We start from the raw sequence: 16135 nt of genomic DNA, 5'->3' as shown, positions 1-16135 counted from the left end.
TATTCATTCAACTAATTAGTTTTATTAGTTTAGAATTTTTAAACAATTGGCAACTCTACTTAGAATTATTTTTAATTGCAGAATTCGTAAATCGCTTTACTTATTAGCCATATAATTGTAATAAATCATTTGGCTTATCAATTTTATTGTATTTGAGTTTTTGAAAAAGTTGGCAACCCTGCTCGGAATTATTTTTTTGTACAGGCTTTTTTAAATCGATTTCAATTGATACCCATTTTATAATGAGTTTAACAATTTACTAAGTTAAAAATTGTAAGCAGTTGGCAACCCGCTTTAAAAAAATCTTTTTAACTAAATGTAAAAAATAATAAAAAAAAACATTTAAAACAAAAACAAAAAAAAAACAATTTAATATTTAAAACTTTTAAACCATAATTTTTCAATAGGTGGCAACACTCTAAATTTTTGCTTCAAAATTTTCAATTATTACACCGAAGTATACAGAAAATATTATATTAAATTATAAATATTATTCCAAACACAGTTCTAGTAGATACATACAGTGACGAGCAATACTGTAACACTCTGCAGTGATCCATTATTAAATGAAGGCCGAAATAAAAATATATCGTCACTTAAAATGCAAAACAACGTATCAGCAAAAAATTCGAAATTAAATTTTTTATTGCTTACGATACACTACATCATATTACATACATATATATATGTATCATAAACTTTTAAGCTTCTGCTGTGCAATATATCCAATATATAACCATTTTATAACCAAAAAAACACATTTTGTTTTAATATGAGTGACTGCTATGTATTATATCGTTTATCCTTCATTTGTAAACCTATGAAAAGTGATGTTACGTTATTTCGCATTTTAGGTGACCGTATATATACATATTATATATCTGATACTTTCACCACCAAATATTACTCATCATACTTTACTAATATTGTCGCTTACATAATTTTGTTTATGATTCAGTTATTTTTCTTGTTGAAAAAAAAAATTTTTATCCATTGTAAGTATACGAGTATATTCCTCATATATTCTCTATACTTTATTTTACTCAATTACTCATAATTCTCAGTCTTACTTCTCACATTCTCATTTGCATATTCAGCAAAAAAATTCATTCTAATTCGGCTTTCTATTTAATTCTTAATAAGTTATGGTAATTTATAAACGATCGTGCACAAATAGTAGAGCAATAAAATTTGTAAAATTCAGAATCACCTTACAAAGTTGGGAGTGTCACGTTGAAAATCCGAATTGGCAATAAAAAAGCGTAACTAATTGGCAACACCTTCTGCATAAAAAATTACCAGTTTGGAATTGATTACGTGTGAGTTAATGATGATAGATTTAGTTGTTGCTTATTCTTGCTTCAAATTTTTTTTATAAAATATTGAAAACTAGTAAGATTGTATATTCATATCTTAGTTTTGAATATTAATGAAAGAAATTATTGAAAGTTAATTATTATTTTAAAATATATTGTATTTTTACTTGCAGTTAAAGGCATAGAAACGTTATTTTTATTGCTGTTTATTAATTTTATAAAATGGTTGAGAATTCAAATTATCATATTTGTTATGCTAATGAAATTGGAAAATTTTTGTTTAATTTCCTTTTGCTATCCTTAACCATTGGTAAGGGGCTTATGATCTATTATATAGGAGTTTGATTTACCACAACAACACGGCGTTCTAAGCAATCCGAGTGACATCCCTGTCAGGACCAAACACTTAATCTAACTATAGCCTAAACTTTTCCTATCTCAAGTTAATCCAGGTGAGATCCCTATCAATACCAACCTCTTAACCTAAACCTAATCTAAACTTCTCCTATCTCAAGATAGTACAAATGAGATCCCTATCAATACCAACTACTTAACCTAAACATAATCTAAACTTCTCCTATCTCAAGATAATCCAAGTGAGACCCCTGTCAGGACCAAACTCTTAACCTACACTTAACCCCTATTTCAAGTTAATTACATTATTTACATATTCCAATTATTTCGCCATAATATTGTAATAAGAACTCTCGTTTTAACTCTCAGGAATCTTCTACTTTTACTACTTTTCTTTGATCTTCGCATTCTTCATATACCAAATGCAACCCTGCTAATGACTGCATTCCTTTGAGTTACTTGCTATGAAAACCATAAATCAGTAGAATAAGCCTACAAAGCAAGCAAGTAGCCAGCTTCTAAATCATATACCTTCCATATACTTGTATATTTGTGAGTTCACTACAACAATAAACTACACCGCTTGTGGTTTACTAGAATTTCAATATCTTTTATAGCAAACATTTCATTACAACCGCAAATTAGTCACCGCAAATAACTAGTAGACAAGTATAAATGACTTAACAATTATGGTGATCATGACAGTACTGGAAATTGATAGGCTTGAGAAAATCATTTTCAATAAAATAAGAGTAAAATAAGAGTACTAAGAATGGTTAGAGGTCAAATAAAAAATAGTTATACAAAATGGTCATATATTTCGAGGTTCACTTTTTAAAGAAAAAACACAAAAACTTCAAATTTCTCTTTCAACTGTTAGCCGCGGCTACGTCTCAGATGGTCAATCATTTCAGTCTAATTTTCGATGACCCGTTCAAGCATTTCGACTGGTAACTCGCGAATGACACGCATGATGTTTTGCTCAAAGGACTGAATTGAAGCGGAAGTGTCAGCACAGACTTTATACTTTACATATCACAGGAAAAAGTCTAACAGTGTGTTATCACACGATCTAGGTGGCCAATCGACCGGCCCAAAATGTTGTAAAAATTACTGATATCGACTAACAAACTCCACTGTTCACGCTTTAAATCTAAGGTGAACTTTCAGAATAAATTCCAAATATTCCAACTTTATATACGTTCAATACATGTAAAGGCTGTCTCTGACTGCATTCTCAGCTACAAAAAAGGTAATAATGCGAGAAAACAAAAAGAAGTTCTAACGAATTTAGGTCAGCAGAGCAGCAATGCGCAGCATCTTCGCACAAACACATATATACATGCACACTCATCTCATTGCGTACATCTTATTTGAGCTTCACATTTTCTCTCTTTTCTTGCTCGTTGAAATATAATATATTCTTAAGTGGTTGAATTTTTTTATTGCCGCCCAACAAAAGCATTCGAAAGTTACTCAAGTGCCAAAGTCAAAGAAAAAATCTAAAAAATTTGTGGTAGAATAATCATAAAAATAATTATGTGAATGTCAAAGCAAGAAAGATGAAATAGATATGTAAATATAAAGAAATAAAAAGCAAATAAAACTCGTTCTGTCATAAATGACGCGAGGCAATGGTGCTGTTGGTGGCTTCGCTGGCATTTGCTGGTGGTTTAGTTTGATCGGGCACAGCACTTGGTTCAAAACTAAGCTGACATTGCGAGATTAAGGCTAACGCTAATCGCAAAAGCAGAAATAACGGGATTTCTCTCTTTTTTCTTTCAAATAAGATGAAAGAACTGCGTTTGTCAAACAAAAGACTTAAGCGCCAAACTTGCCGCACAATTTTCGTATGCAAATTAGCCGTTTGCCACGCCACAGTGCACAAAACTGACCGTTTCACCATTTTCGCTGATATGCTCTCTAATTTTCCACACATTTAGTTACACGCGGCTACTGTTATTATAATTAGCGGCGCTGGAACAAAATTACAAAAAATTAAAGAAACTGAAAAAGTTAATATAAAAAATTTTTTAAATAAAAAAAATTTATAAAAAATACAGAAAAACAATTTAAATAAAAAAAAATGTTGTTAGAAATTTAAGAAAAAAGTTTTAAAATCTTGAATAAACAATATTAAAAATTTTAGAGATTTGTTTTTAGTTAAAAAAAAAATAAAAAACGGGAAAAAATTAAATTTTAAATAAAACATATTAATAAAAAATATAACAAAATTTATTTAAGAGATATTATTTGAAAAAATTTTAAAACATGTTTTTGAATTAAAAATTAAATAATGTACTAAAAAAGAGAAGTTTGAAAAAGCATGTAATATTTTTATTTAGCGGCGTTGGAAAAGTTAAAAAAAATAAAAATTTTGTTTGGAAAAAAATTAGAATTTTGAATGAAAAACATTTAAAAATTTTGGTTTTTTTTCAAGTTTTAAAAAAACTTAAAAATACATATTTTTAATATTAGAAACAATATTACAATAAAATTTTTTGATATTTTTTTAATTTAGAATTTGGAAAATAAAAAATATTGAAAAAAGTTTATTTAAAAAAATAAATTGAAAAACAAACTTGAAAAATTAAAAAAAAATGTTTACTTACGTATGTATGTACAAGAAAGAATATCACATTAAAATAAATAAATAAAAATATTGAAGAAAAGTTCACTTAAAAAATTAAGTTTGGAAAAATGTTGAAAATTTTAAAATTTATTTTTTTAATATTTTTTGATACAGTTCAAAAATATTTTTTTTCAACTCTAAAAATAATTTTTTTAAATTTTTTTCAAAAAAAAAATTCAAAAAAAATTTTAAATTTTTTTTCAAATTCAAAAATATTTTTTTAAATTTTTTCAAAACCACAAATATTTTTGAAAATTTTTTGATATTCAAACACAATTTTGAAAATTCTTTCAAAAATAATTTTAAATTTTTTTTTAAATCAAAAATATTTTTTTAAATTGTTTGAAAGTCAAAAATTAATGTCTTAAAATTTTTCAAATTCAAAAATAGTTTTTCAAATTTTTCAAAACCAAAAGTAAGTTTTTAAATTTTTTGAGATTCAAACATAATTTTGAAAATTTTTTCAAAAATAGTTTTTAATATTTTTTCAAAATTGAAAATATTTTTTTAAATTGTTTGAAAGTCAAAAACAATGTCTTAAAATGTTTCAAATTCAAAAATAACTTTTTATATATAAAAAAAAATTATCACACAAAAGCAAGAATAACACGTCAAACAGAAGTGAAACAACCAAGAATTGGGCAAAAGCAGACATTTAACGGTACTTTTGTTTGACACAAGTGGCTCTCTGCTGTGAAATTAAAACGCTATTTTTGTTGTTGTAACTAATGGGCAAGTTGCATGGTGGTGGTTGTTATTGTTGTTATGTTGGTCATTGATGCTGTTGTTATACTGCCGCTTACGTTGTTACTTTTGCTGTCCCTGTCCATGTTATTGTTGTTATTTTTGTTTTCCACACACTGTTGGCCAATTCGTTCCACTTGCTTTGAACTGGGTCAGCACGAAGATGTTGAAGAGCAAGCAACGACAGATTAGCATAGCAACAATAACAACAGCAATAGCAGCAGCAGCAGCAGCAGAAATAGCCGCCAGCACAATGTAACAGCATTTTAAGCCAGCAGCCGGCGGTTTTTATATATGCGTAAATTTCTGTGTGTGCGTCTTCATATGGTGGCTGCCGGCTGTGTTGCAAAGTAAGTAGCAACAATTACAAACTTAGTGGCAATCTTATCGCCCGCAATCGCGCTGCTATTGCGAAAGTGACCAAAAGCAGCCGTGCTTGTGGCAGCCAGAAGTCGGCAAAACACTTTGAGAGCTCTAACTTAGTCAAAACAGTAACAAAAAAGCAACAACAACACACAAATCGTATCGGAATTGCGAAAAACAACAACTACAGACTTGCAACAGTCAAATTTTATCGGCGCTGCCATCAGAGATGTCGGTAATTTACTGATTGGCGGCTTGAGAAAGGCATATAACAACAACAAAAACGTCAACCATTCAAACGCAGTCAATAGAATAAACACAACAACAAGAAGTTGCACTGCAAACATTTGTACAACAACAACTCTGTGGAAGTTGCTTATCTTATCGCATAATTTGTCAGCGTAATTATTTCATTCGTTTTTAACGGTGGCCGAGTTCACCTTCAACATCGGTTAATTCTTGCGTAAGTCGGGGCATATTTTAAGCTTTTTATGCACTAAAATGTTGCAAAGTTTGCAAATTGCTGCTAGCAGCTAATAAATTATTTATTGCTGTTTATGCGTGAGTGTGGTAATCGTAATCTATACGACACTGAAGTTCTTACACTTAACTCACTTTTGTAATTCGATGAAAAGTTCATGTGATGGGTCCAACCCATGTTTCCTTTACTTAGACCTTTTCCAGGCATTAGACTAAGATTTTCATCTTACTTAGGTATACTACAGTTTGATAGTAGTTTGTAAAAGAGAGATGCTTTGGAAAATAAGAGAATTTTGAGGTGTTAAAAGCTTTCATGAAAAGCTTTTCCAGAGAGAAATACACTTAAAGCTTTTGTAGAAATATTAGGAGAGGAGCGGAGGAAGAGAGACAAGAATAAATGAATTTCGAGGAGCTAAAAGCTTTCATGAAAAGCTTTCTCAGGGCGAAATACACTAAAAGCTTTTGTAGTAATATAAGTAATATAACCATGATTAATTTCGGGACGATATCTTGTTAAGTAAAACAGTTTTCGTACGAGGACAGGATTTTTACTGATAAGTTTGTATGGCAACTATATATCCGATCTAAAAAATTTCTACGTAGATTATACCGCTGTCTTGGACAATAAGCCATGCTGAGCTTTATGATTCCGATGTTTCAGTTTGTATGATGGCTTAATTATATAGTGCTCCGATCTGGCTAATTTCTTCAGATGTTTTAGCATTACCTTAAAAAATAAACTGCGCCAAATTTCGTGAATATATCTTGCCAAATGAAAGAGTTTTCCTTGACTTGATTTTGAGCGTTCCGTTTGACGTGGAAAACGTAATATACCCTGTTCAGTGTATAAACATTAGCGTGTGGCAAACACCGTGACCAATAATTTATATGCGCTACTCCAGAATTGATCAAACCACCGAAAATAATATTAAAAGTGTAGAATTTGGCTCACTATTGTTTCTTGTGAAGCCACCTTGAACTCTTATAAATCATTTTGTTGACTCTTAAGGATAGAAAGCGAGTTCATATGGCTTTTAATAAAAACCAGTTAACAATAACAAAGTATCTAGCGCTATTTTGAATGGAGAAAAGTCGGAGAAGTCGGAGTTTTTTGTGACTTTATTGATTCTTAGATGAATGCTTCTTAATACTAGCTTTAAGGCTTTTATGTTCTGATTGTATCTTTAATAAAATTTTAAATCTCCCATTATGAGCTATGAGTTCAGCTATCTGGTTTCAATGCTCCAATGATTCCAGTTCGAAGATAAACCGAAAAATTCATAATGATTTCGTAAAAATTGAATTTCTTAAGTTTAGTAGTATTATTGCAAGGTTGTTGGCATGTTTAAAGACGGAGCTTCCGATGGGCTTGAACTATGTCGTAGATTTAAGACTGTTTTCTGCTTTTAGTTGAAAGTTGAAGAGTGCATCGAAGGGGAAAAACCACCACCGCAGTCGGGTCTACGTAACTTGAACGGACTCGGCTTTTTATTCGTTGAGAGCCTTCGGCCAACTTGACAGAATTCCTACAAATTGCTTTAGTGATGTTTTTTATTTCTTCTAATTCAGAAGGACTATTTCGAAGTTGCCGGATTGAAAGTAGTGAGTACAAGAATTTCTAAAGACACAGTAGTACCTCACTTAACTGCCACTGCCATTTCCTCCTCAAAAGCTCCACCTTTATAAACGGCAATCTAATCTTAGCTTGCTATCGATTACTATATTCCTTTGACGATGTCGGTAGCCGACTACACAGGAATAATTCCACTTTTTATGTTAAAAAACTAGTTTAACTGTATTAGAAAAAACAACAACTTCCGTTCTCGCGGCACCCAAAGTGATCTCTGCGCACCAGATCAAATCGCTACTGGTGCAGGAGTGTATAGAACGGCTGAACAGTCTATCAGAACATAACCAAGCGCACTTTACCTGGGTGTTCGGTTACAAAGGTATAACCGGAATGTAATTGCTGATGGGCTCGTCCACTCTGCAGCATCCACCAACCTGATAGGACCCGAACCTTTCATTCCGGTTTGTCCCCATAAGGAGCTGCTCAGCAAGAACGGAAGAGTGGCAGTGAGGGGCGTTGGCAACAGCTCCAAGGCATGCGCCATGCCAAGTTGCTAATGTGTGGTTACAGCCTTCAGCCAGCTTCTTGTGCAAAATGCCGGTTATGGCGACATTGAACATCAAACTCCAGAACTGCTGCTAATTGACTGAACAGCAGTCTGTAGGCGCAGGACAAAGGCATGTTTCCAAATAGGGATCACATCGCCTCAATAGCACTTTGCTGGGGCTACGTGCGTCGTTGTGACTTAGGAGAGGGCACAATGACCTAAGGTCGCGGGGCAATACGCTTTTATTTATCTAATCTAATCTACCTAATCTTGCCTTAACTTTTAGCTTAGAGTACGCTCTTTAATAAAGTGAGTGGAGCACTTCTACTGATGAATGTATATGAGATGTGATTTGCATTTGCTTTCACAATTGGACCACAGCTTCTACGATGACTGTTTCTGCGGGATGAATTTCATATGATGGGTTTTTAACAGTTACTTTAACAAGCAGGCATTGCGATATACATACATATATATGAAGGTATTTAATAGTTAAAGGAAATTTGTTTTACCAAAAAGATATTCGACAAATTGTTGGTTATGCTGCCGATTGGGGAAATATGTGTTTACTGAAGAATGATATGGCTTTTCTTGTTGTAGTGAATGTTCCCTCTTGTTGTTAGAATATTCCATCCCAGCTTAAAATCCAGGTCTGTAATACTATCTTGTTAGCTGGAACCGACTAGCGTGGACATTATGATACAAGACCGTCTCAGTTGGTCTTTCGAAAGTAATTTTGCGCTTTCGAATATACTCCTAACGTCGTTAACGCCGTTATGACCATTTTGCCAGCTGGTGCAGAATACATATTAAAGCTTTTTTCTTTTTATCTCAGATTACTCAAAATTTACTTTTATTATAAAAATAATGTGTTCTAGAGAGAAAATGAAGTCACGTGGCATGCGAACATCAATCAAAAATATTTTGCTTATAAATGAGGTAGTATTAGGAGAAATAAGAAACACCATGCAACATAAGCAAATCTAATATGCAAATTGGATTCGGCAATCAAATGAAAGATTAACCCAAAAGAACAATAAAAGAGAAATAATAGAAACTAGAAAAACTTAAAAAATAATTAAAAATGCACAATTAATGAAACAAAGCTCTATGCAGATCTTCAAAAAAGTTGATTTGGAAAAAAAACAACAGAGAACTAATTGGGTCAAGTAGATAAGACAAATGTCAAAGAAGTATAATGAAAAATGAGGTTAAGAGAAATTAGCAAAAAACATAATAAATGCATAAATTCGTGAAACAAAGTAGCTAAAAGTAGTGGAAACCAAAAACAACAAGAAAATATACAACTAGAAATATGCTGCACAAAACGAAAAAAAAAAATAAATAAAAAATTTTACAAAATAAGAAAAAATAATAAAAACGTCTACACTTGCTCTCCGCAGACTTGTGCGCATAGCCTTAAGCATATTTTAAGCATTCTTCTTGACCGATTTAATAAGTGGAAGAAAAACGATCAAATTAAAATACAATAAAGTAGCAATACTTATGAAGAGCAGTGTAGCATAGGTTGATAAAGTGCGTCCCAGCGTGGCAAAAAAGATAAGTCATTTATAATCGCAAGAATTCAAGCGTTCTTTTTTAATTATTATTCCTTTTTTTCGTTTCTGCGAAGCCGAACTTGAACTAGGAACTTGAGAGCAGCACTTCTTTCGGCGTATAAGAAGCGACTGAGGGCAACTTTCTCCTTTAGTTGATCCATGAGCCTTGCGTAGTGCGGAAGGTCTTCAGAAAACGGGTCAGACCTTAAACGGCATAAAATTTTGTGAAATTGTAGTGAATTCTTTTTGAAGTGACAGAGTGTTAAAGTGTTTTGTGTCGGTGGTGAATTGGTTTTAGTCGTAGTTGACGGTGCTAAGTGTCAGTGTCAATCATGGAAATGTGGCAGCTAAAGTGCGTTATGTGGGCCGTAATGGTGCTCCAATTAAACGCTGCAAGTGCGGTGAGTGTGCTGGAAAATGTTGGTGAAATGTTATGAAAGTAAATTATGGTGATAATGAGGGTAAATGAAAGTGCAAAGTAGTGAGGAGGTAGTGTTATTTAAAAAAAATTACAATTATGAATATATATGTAAACATGAAAAAAAAAAAATAAAATAATTAATAAATTATGAAAAAGCATAAAAATAAACTATAAAAAATAAAAATAAACTAATAAAAATAAGATATTTGATAATATAAAATATTAAAAATTATTTTTAAAAAATATTTAATTAGTAAACTAAGAAAAAATATTAAATTAAAAAATATCAAATTAAAACTTTATTTCAAATTTGAATATCAGGAAAAACATTTAAAGACATCCTAAAAAAATAAAGTTTTCGTGTTTTGTTTTTTTTTGCATTTTTTTGTTTAAATTTTTTAAATCATAAAACAAAGTAAATAATGGAAAAGAAATTTTGTAAAAATTTTTATTAATATAAAATTAAAGCCATATTACTATATAATATGGAAATATAAATTGTAATAATAAATTAAATTAAAAATCGAATACATTTTTTTCGAATATCTTTTCTAAATGTCATTCAAAAATTATTTCGCAATTTAAAAATGCGAAAATCAGAAATTTTGTGAAAAAAATTTTAAAATATTTTTTAAAACAAAATTAGTACATTCCAAAAAGTAACAAAAAAAAATTACATAAAAACACAGAAATTAAAATTAAATTTTAAAATATTTTTTAAAGCAAAATTAGTACAACCCCAAAAAGTAACACAAAAAAAATTACATAAAAGCACAGAAATTAAAATTAATGAAATTAAAAACATTATGTTTTAAAAAAAATTTAAAATTACAGAAATAAAAATTCAAATTTATGAAACATAAAAAAGTGATGCTAATAATAAATAAAGAGATAATAAAAGTTTATTTGGACATAAAAGAGAAAATAAATTAACAAAAATTTAAAATATAAAAAAGTCCTTGTGACTTATTTCAGTTCTAATCAAACAAATGCGCAATAAAATTTAAATATTAAAAAAAAAAGTTAAATAAATAAAAAAATTAAATGAAAAAAAAAACAAAAAATAAAATAAAAACTAAATGAAAAACTATTTTTTTAATTTATTAAAAAACAATATTTAAAAAATTAAAAAAAACCGAAATAAAATTTCCAAATTATGCAATTTAGTTTTTGGTTCAGGCTCTCTATAATATTAGTAAATATTAAAAGTTTAAATTACGTAATATGACAAAAAATAAAAAAGCAATAAAATATAAAAATTAAGCAGGAAGAACAGGAAAATTAATGCTTACATTTATTTAACAAATGCAATATAATTTAAATATTAAAAAAAATAAAAATGTTAATTTATTTATTAAAAAATTATAAATAATGTAAAAATGATTTTTTTTCTATAAATGCTTTAAATTAAAAAATTTATATAAAATATAAAAATTAAATTTTTTTCTTAAAAGTTTTTTTACATTAACATATTTATAAATAATATAAAAATTTCTAAAAATGTTTTAAATTAAAAAAATTTTAAATAATATAAAAGCTAATCTTTTTCCAAAAACGTTTTAAATTAAAAAATTTATAGATATAAAATAAAAATTATTTTTTTTTTCTAAATTAAAATATTTATAAAAAAATTTAATATAAAAATTATTTTTTTCTTTAATTTTTTAAATTTAAAAAATTTAAAATAATTTAAAAACCAGTTTTTTTTTTAATTAAAAAAAAAAATTATAAATAATTAAAAATAATTTTTTTTTGTAAATATTTTAAATTAGAAAAAAGTTATAAATTAACTTGTAATTTAAAAAGTTATAAATAATATAAAAATAATTTTTTTTTAATTTTTAAATTGAAAAATTTATAAATAATTTAAAAATTTATTTTTTTTTTCTAAAAATGTTTTAAATTAAAAAGTTATAAATATTTTAATAAGTTTTTTTTCCAAAAGGATTTTAAATTAAAAAAAATATAAATAATATACAAATTAAATTTTTTTTGTAAATTTTTAAATTTTTTTCAAATTTTTAAACTTAAAAATTTATAAATAGTATAAAAATATTTTTTTTTTCTAAAAATGCATTGAATTACTGATAATATACAATATGAATTGAAGAATAAATTGGAAAAATTAGAAGATATAATTCAAAATTACGAAATATAGAGCAGTAATGATACTTATGCATAACTATTGATAGTTGAATAATATGTATAAATATCGGTATGAATTATTAATAAAAATATTTTGCTAAAATGTCAAAAAGATTCTTGGAAATTAATTTGTAAGATTTAAACTAGCAAATTGAATTTAATTGGAAAACAAAAGATTATATATAAAAACTATATAAGAAAAGATTTTTATTTTGAATGAAAGTTTACTTTAAAAAATAAAATATTTTAATCATTTTATTCTATAAAAATTAATTCCTCAAAAGTATATACTAATGTGCTCAAAAGGAAATAAATATGTCCTGCTTAAGTTTTTTTATTTAAAACTTATTATTTTAGTTCCATTAATAAATATTTTTATTTTTGGAAATTTCCTATTTTCGAGCCATTTCTGAAAATTTAAAGTTAAATGTTTGTGATTTGCATTTTTTCATAATATAAAAAAAGAAGACAAAGTATTTCAAAAAATTTGTTAAGCGCTTAAATTTCTTAAAAATATATATAGATAAGCGTAAAAAAGAACTAAATATTTTAAATTTAATATTTTTTTTTCGTTTTTTATTAATTTCAAACTAAAAAATATATAATTTTTTTATTACTATTTATTAAATTTTTAATTCTAACGAGCCAATACTCAAAAGTTAAAATTTTTATATTTTAAGTTTTTTTTCTACTTCTAATTTTTTTCAAATTTAGTTCAATACATTTTTTTTTTAAATTTCACCTCAAAAATCAACAAACAAATATTTCTGCTGAATGCTAAGTAAATTATTTAATAGAAAGACAAAGTGTTTTGTAACTGCACCAAAGTAATAAAAATATATTATATTTCCTAAAGAAAAAAATGTGTCTTTCAAATACTGAATTTCGCATGCTATATTGTATTTTAAACAAAAATAAAATGTAAAGAAAATATAAAATTGTGTTAAATAATATATTCATAATTATTCAATAAGTTTTCAAAAAATAGTGAAAAAAATAAAATTTATAATTTTTAATTTTTTTTTATTTTTTTAGTTTTTTTTGTTTAATAAGTTTGAAATAATTCAAAATGAATAAATAGCAATTTTAACGATTATTCCAACATTTTGACTTAAAATATATTAACACAAATCAAAAACTGTGTTTTTGAAAATATGATTTTAATTAAAAATAATTTTGAAAATCTCATACAGAATTTTCAAATAAAGCTTAACACAATATATAAATAATAAAAATATAAGCATAAAAAGCACAACGAATAACGTGAAAACTAAACATTTTTCAAACTATTTTGTTAAAAAATATAGGATTTCAAATAAAATTTAACACAGGAACATTTATAAAAACCAACAAATAGAAACTTAAAATAATACGATTCTCAGCATATAGAAAAAAATTAAAACTAAATCTTTTTAAAAATATTTTTTCGAAAAAATCGATTAATCAACAATACATTTTCAAATAATAAAAAATGCTTCATTTCACCAAAGGACTCTGGCTACTCCTACCAACCGCCGCACAATCAAATTGCCGCTTTACCACAGGAAAATGGTTATAATACTGGCTACTATTATCCACCTCCTGCCGAACAAGCGCCCGCGCAAAATTTCAGCGGTTATTTTTATCCACGCCCACCTGCGCGCATACCCGCCATACCCGCCGAAAGTCAAGCTGACAGCACTGAGCCTAGTGGCACACCCCCACCCGGTGTAATGGGTGACTTCATCGATGACATTATAAATGAGCAGAAAGAGCAAATACTCTCTTCGGTGTTGGGCAGTAGCGACCTTGAGGATGGTGAATACACAGATGATGACTCGAGTAACTTGCGTTTCAAAAAATGCGCTGATTGCTGTAAGTTTTGAGACTTTAAAATGAGATGAAAAAATAGTAATTCTGAAATTTTTCTTCAATCAATGCCACTTCGAATGTTCGCCGCGCTCTGTTAATTGTTCCAACTTTCTATAAATACTTTTTGCTGCGCTTGCTATCTTTTTCGCGCACTCTCTTATTTCTTCTCTCTCTCCCTCTTGCTGTATATCTTTCTTTTTCGTCTTCGCTTGCCAGCTTGCGGCGTGCCAAATGAAAATCGCATCGTTGGTGGGACTATCGTGCAAACCAATAAACTCCCCTGGACCGCACAAATACTTACGAATGGGTTTACCTACTGCGGTGGCTCACTGATAAATGATCGCTATGTACTCACGGCTGCTCATTGCGTTAAAGGACAAAAAGTCATGACGACTACTGTGAGACTTTTGCAGGTAAATCGGTCCACGAAGAACATGGGCATAATGAGAAGCGCCGTCTCATTTGCTATACATAAAAAGTACAATACAAATACTTTGATCAACGATATAGCTTTGATTGAGCTGAATAAGCCAGTTCCGTTAAAGGATCCCATTCGACCGGTGTGTTTGCCTAGTTCGGCAGCACATAATTTTGACTTCAAAGAGGTTTGTCTGAACTATCTCTCATCTCAAGTTGATTCTGTCTAAATGTGTATATATTTTTTCAATTACAGGCTATCGTTGCTGGCTGGGGTCTAACCACTCAGGATGGCAGTGTCTCGAGTATTTTGCGTGAGGTCACAGTACCGATTATCACGAATACTCAATGCCGTGCTACTTCGTATAAGACGATGATTAAGGCTACGATGTTATGTGCCGGTCATGTCGGCGAAGGTGGCAAGGATGCTTGTCAGGTGCGAAAAAATTGTTTTTAGTATCAATAACCCAAGATTTAGGTATAACTCAAATGTTTTCTGCTGCTCTCAAGTCCTCTCGTATAACATCGGTTTTCTTCGTGTGATTATCTATTTATTTTGTACTCTTTCGGTTGCCTCTGCTATTGTTAGCTAATTTTCTCTTTGAATATCAATAATGTAGGCTGTTTGTGTTAATATCTAAAATATTTCTTAATCTTTAGGGTGACAGTGGTGGTCCACTGATTGTACGTGATGGCATTTTCCGGCTGGCTGGTGTTGTTTCCTTCGGTTATGGCTGCGCTCGACCAAATGCACCGGGTATTTATACGCGTGTCAGTCGCTACTTGGAATGGATCTCGGCAAATACGAGAAATGCCTGTTATTGTTCGAAATAAATAGGCGTAAAAATTTTAATATAATTTTCCTCTAATATTTATTTATTTTGCTAAAATTTTTATAAACAAATAATTTACTTTGCATTTACATAAAATATTAAATTTTGAAAACTATTTATTTGTTTTACTGTGGAATGATTTTGGGGAATACATTTTTAAAATAAGGTTTGACGTATTTTAAATACATTAAAATTTGTATCGATGAGTGAAAGCTCAATTAATTATCATGAAAGCTTTTTAACACAAGAAGCTTTTGAGAAGCTAGGAAAAGCTTTTGAAAATATTTTTTTTGAAATATAAAATGCAATTCACGAATAAAATGCGTATCTGGCATAGAGAGTGAAAGCATCAATTTTTTATTGTGAAAGCTTATTTTTAGAAAAAGCTTAAATTTTAACAAAAAATTCATCAAATATATTTTCGAAATAAATTTTATGCATGCGTAGTGAAAGTTCAATTCATTTTTGCAAAAGCTTCCATGTAATATCTCTTTAAAATAACAATTATTGCATAAGCATGAAAGCTTAGTTACTTCATTTTGAAAGCATTCGGGTATATTAAGCTCCGAACGGAATCTAATAATGTTTACAATACAATTAAGAAATGAAAATATATGCATACGAAGCACGTAATATGAGTATGAAAGTTCAATTACTTAATAGTAAAAAGCTTTCTAGTATAATAAGCTCAGAAAAATGACTTCGTTATTTTTCTAACATAATTTAGAAATAAAAATTTATGATTATTATATAAAAATAAAACTGCAACTAAATCATCAGAGAAAGCTCTCGAGTATAAAAAACTCCAAACATAGCCTAAAAATGTTTTTATGCGAAATAAAAATAGAAACGAAAACGTCGCATATAAATCATGCTATTTAAGAGTGAAAGCTCAATTAAATC

The 16135-nt window shown here is 28.7% G+C and overlaps 2 protein-coding genes across 2 annotated transcripts in view; both read left to right on the top strand.

The window, feature by feature from the left end:
• Positions 1–16135, top strand: part of LOC126763775 (serine-rich adhesin for platelets) — a 399576-nt gene that overhangs the window by 33032 nt on the left and 350409 nt on the right. The window lies entirely within an intron of this gene.
• LOC126763794 (trypsin) lies at positions 9904–15233 on the top strand. Its single transcript, XM_050481609.1, has 5 exons — positions 9904–9966; positions 13622–13985; positions 14199–14587; positions 14656–14835; positions 15060–15233. The coding sequence occupies exons 1-5, from the start codon at positions 9904–9906 to the stop codon at positions 15231–15233; spliced, it is 1170 nt and encodes a 389-aa protein (XP_050337566.1).

This window comes from Bactrocera neohumeralis, chromosome 6 (assembly GCF_024586455.1).
Source record: "Bactrocera neohumeralis isolate Rockhampton chromosome 6, APGP_CSIRO_Bneo_wtdbg2-racon-allhic-juicebox.fasta_v2, whole genome shotgun sequence".
Classification (NCBI taxonomy): domain Eukaryota; kingdom Metazoa; phylum Arthropoda; class Insecta; order Diptera; family Tephritidae; genus Bactrocera; species Bactrocera neohumeralis.
This window is presented reverse-complemented; position numbering and strand designations above follow the sequence as displayed.

Coding starts and splice junctions, on each gene's coding strand:
- LOC126763794 (XM_050481609.1), top strand. CDS start 9,904: ATGTGGCAGCTAAAGTGCGTTATGTGGGCCGTAATGGTGCTCCAATTA. Junction 13,986..14,198: donor CAAAAAATGCGCTGATTGCT/GTAAGTTTTGAG, acceptor TTCGCTTGCCAG/CTTGCGGCGTGCCAAATGAA. Junction 14,836..15,059: donor GTGGCAAGGATGCTTGTCAG/GTGCGAAAAAAT, acceptor CTTAATCTTTAG/GGTGACAGTGGTGGTCCACT.